A 4,425-nucleotide genomic window follows, 5' to 3' on the forward strand; every position below is an offset into this window, starting at 1 on the left:
AATATATAATATAATAGGCGTAATAATACCGAATTTGAAAGCTAACAGTTCATCTAAGTTCGATGATATGGTATTGGTGTTGGTAAACAATACTTTGATGTGATTAAAAAGTGGCAAACAATAATTTTTGAAACGATAAATAATATTTATTTTGAATACTGATAAATAACAATACCATTTAAGAAATGTTAAGTCATATTGTCATTTTTGAGATGATAATTATCTAATTAATGCCTCATCTACGTTCTTATCACTATATCAATAAACAATTGAAATTTTTACCATTCAATAATATTTTTAGCTCTCACCATCTGAAAAATGGGATTTTGATTTGTCACATGTGCAACATCTTCCACAAGCTCATTATTATACTGGATTCCGTAATTTGCGTTCTCCAAGTCCACCCATTTGTCATCGTTACGACTTTTCGACGGTCATTTTATAGCTTTTTAACTTCATTTAATAATTTGAAACTTTTTAATTCATTTCAGTTTTTTTTTTGAATGACTGTAAAATTATGATTAACTAATTATAAATAACGGAATAGTAAAAAATGGAAATTATCAATTTGTTGTAAATTTTTTGTTAATCGTGAATTTTTCATTTCTATCATTGAATTTTAATTATTTAGAATTATAAATTATAAATATCTGCAAAATTTAACTATTAACGATTATTCCAAAAACACAAAATTAATACATCTTATCTTTTTTCTAATTTGTATTGATTTATTGATTTTTTGTAAAAAATTTTGATTACGATCATTTCACTTCCTTCTTTTTTGTTAACTTTAGTATGGTCAATATGCTGCATCTCGACCACCGATATGTCCACCGGAACATGGCCGTTATCTTCCTACACCATTGTCTCCAAGATATGCAAGAAATCCTTTTCCTGGTCCTCCTCCTAACAGCATTTATATTCCATTTGATGAACAATTACCACGAAATCGAAAGGTTACATCTAAGTTAGCAAGACGTCGTGGTGTCCATATTGATCCGTTGACTGGTAAAGTGACAATTTTCAGACGACGAACTCATTCAAAACAAGATTAAAAATATTATACACATTAGGTAATATATCATATTTCTAATGTAATTAATAAATAAATACTGATTAATAAATAAATTCAATGAAATTGAATTTATTAATTTTATTTTTTAATTTCTAACTTTAACAACATATTATAAAAAATAAGGGCGTGGAAGAATAAGGAGAAATAAGGGAGTTGATTTTTTCAATCTTTCTTCTACTCTTCCATCATTCATATTTTGATTATTTCAATTTAATTTATTGATTTCTTCATTTAAAATTAATTACTACTTGTAGATTTCCATGAAGTTTTAATAATCGCATTTGTCAAATTTAATTTTTAGCAATTTGCAATCGACAGTTTATAGTTTGTATAAAAAAATGAGAGGAAAAAGATATTATTCATAAGTTATGAATATGTCAAATATTTGTCTCTTCATATATTTTTTTCTTTCTCTTTCTTTTTCTTTTTCCCTTTTTATCACTTCGACTTAACGTAGTATTATCACTTATCATTCCTGCAACAACAACTAATTATGCTTATCATTTAGCGAATTTAATATCTAAACGATTATTTCAATGCTTTTATCACTCCGTTTTCCGGAATATTTTGTTTATATTTCAAAATTTTTCATTTATTTTTACTATTTCAAAAAAATCCAAAATTACTACTGTAAATTGCATGCAGTTTCTAAATAATTTTTAAATTTCAAAATTTTTGAGAATTGTTTTTTTTAAAATAATTATCAAATTCAAAAATTTCGGAAGGAATTTGCGAGTTATTTTCCAATTAAATTTAAAAATTTCGTAAGTTTTGAATAAATTGTTTATCTTATAATTAATTTCACATTAACGCACAATTAAAAGGATAAAATAAGATAAAAGAATATTTCAATATTTTAATGAAGTGGATCTTCGCTTTTGAAATTTAAAAGTTATGCAAAATGACTTTAATGGAAAATTTGAATAAAATGTTTATAAGTCTTTTGCATTAATTTCAACAATTTGCTAAAAAGACATTACTTTTGCATTTTTTATTTGTCTGATTAAAACGATTAAGTGAAAATTTTGACAAAGATATGTTGCTAAAGCGAAATTTCAAATTCGAATTTGAAATTTGAAATTAAATTTTACATCATAGTAATGCTACTTTTTCTCATAAATATCAATTAGTTCGGAGGCAATGATTCATAATGATCCATTTTTTTTTTATTATGATAAAAACAAGAAAGAAATTAATAAAACTAGGATTACAATCAAATATTTTTATCTTTTTTCTGGATTTCTTTGCCAAATTTGTTTATTTCATTTACGAAAGAAATATTTTGCATTGAAACTGGAAGAAATTAAATTTTTAATTAAATATCTATATTATTAAAGTATTGTATATATTTAAAAGAGTACTTTTATGATGTGATAATCACAGCAAAATATTGAAAAAAAGAAAATTGCGAAGTAAAAAAATTTCAATAATTTTTTAAATATTTGGAATTTTTGATTATTTAATAAGAATGCAATTTTATAATATTTATTCCTTATAGTTTTTTTCCTTGTAAAAAAATTTCCAAATGAAATATATTTAAATTTGAATTTTAGTGCTTCCTTATTTAGATCATTTTAATCCATTTCATCTCTTCCACAACGAAAAAGCAATTGAGTTATCTATATTATTACATTTTTTGATAATCATTCTGATTATCATTTTCAGCCTATTTCTGATAGTAAAGAAAAAAAAAGGAATGAAAACTAAATATGACAAATCCTTAATGAGAATTCCATTTTAATGACCGAAAAACAAAAAAATTTTATCAAATTTCATCCAACAAATTGAAAAATATTTAAATTAATACCAACTACATCATATCACTTTTTGTGTAATTAATTTATAATTAATACAATTAGCACATTGTATACAATTGAACACACTGTATACAATTAATACATTATACCAATTAATAGAATTAATACATTATACATTATCAACAATTAAATAACTATGCATAATTAATGCATTATGTCAATTAATATAATTAAGAAATTATATGCAATTAATACAATGTACAATTAATACATTATATTTTTCGCATAATTAGATTTGATTAAAATTGTTCAAAAAAAAGTGATATTAAGTTATAGATTTAAATGTTCGATAATTTTTGTGAATCTTATTTATCAATTATAAGACACTATTTATTTATTTATTTGTTTATTTATTTATTTATTTATCTATTTATTTATTTATTTATTTATTTATTTGTTTATCCATTTATTCATTCACTCATTCATTCATTCATTCCTGCATTCTTTCATTCATTCCTGCATTTATTTATTAATTTATTCATTTATTTGTTATTTTATTTGAGTCTTTAGATTTGAAGCATCAAAACATGGGCAAACTCAGTACTTAACTAATTAACTCTTGTGCATAATGCAAAAATTAGTAATGAAGCTATAAAATTATTTTAACAAATATCTGTTGATTTATTATTTTAAAAATAAAAAATATTTATGAAAAAAGAAAGTTGAAATAAAAGAAGTTTATTCATTCTTTACAAAAAGTTTTAAAATTAAAAAATAAAATGTTAAATTTTATGATACCAAACAATTTTATACTTTTATAAAGTACCTTTTTTTGTCATTGAAATTTTCCTTTTCCATTTTAAAGAATCATTTTATTGCATGCAATATTGTCATTTATTCATTTTAATGAATGGAAATAAATATATAAAAGATAGATTTATATGGTAAATTTGATATATTTATAATCAATAAAAGAACATATCACTTGAACTAAGCTATTTTTTCTTATTTTTATTATTTATTATTTACATTCATTTAACGGATAAATTGATGAAGCGATATCATTTAATAACATTTGTCCCGAGATTTCTCGAATTATCGATACATCTTACCGGATTTATTTCTTATGAATTATTGAATGGATATGGATGGAAATAAAACAGTTGGATGGCGGAAGCTCGTCCTTTTAGAGAGAACCGTTTGCAAAAAACTTTAGTAGGTATTGTAAGTAACGTGTACAGTTTACGAGAAATTCTGATAAATATCGTAACGTGTACGTTTATGGAAAATTTTGATGACTACTGTAACGTGTATATTTAGGGAAAATTGTGATGAGCGTAACGATCAATCCTTTCTTTAATGAATCCTTCGCAACTTGTATGTTTGGCATTATTTTTTAAATATACATTTATAAATAATCAAATTATGCGAATAACAATCGCATTTAGCAAAGTCACATAAGCAATCGATTCTTTCGCTTTTATAGTAATTTGACCGTAAAAGTCACTTTCAGAAGAAATAGCACAAGATTAGCATAAAGGCTTGTGATGAGTGGAAATGATACATGAATATATGAATTGGAGGATACATTTG

The 4,425-nt window shown here is 23.3% G+C and overlaps 1 protein-coding gene across 1 annotated transcript in view; it reads left to right on the plus strand.

Annotated features, from left to right (window-relative positions):
• Positions 1-1,055, plus strand: part of LOAG_12987 (hypothetical protein) — a gene marked incomplete at both ends in the record, with an annotated part of 2,486 nt that extends 1,431 nt beyond the window's left edge. Inside the window, 2 exons of the mRNA XM_020448630.1 lie at positions 302-433; positions 795-1,055. Of these exons, the coding sequence (XP_020301245.1) occupies positions 302-433; positions 795-1,055 (393 nt within the window). The remainder of the gene's footprint in view (positions 1-301; positions 434-794) is intronic.
• Positions 1,056-4,425: the final 3,370 nt, after the last annotated feature.

The sequence above is a fragment of the Loa loa genome, assembly GCF_000183805.2.
Source record: "Loa loa unplaced genomic scaffold supercont3.496, whole genome shotgun sequence".
NCBI lineage: Eukaryota > Metazoa > Nematoda > Chromadorea > Rhabditida > Onchocercidae > Loa > Loa loa.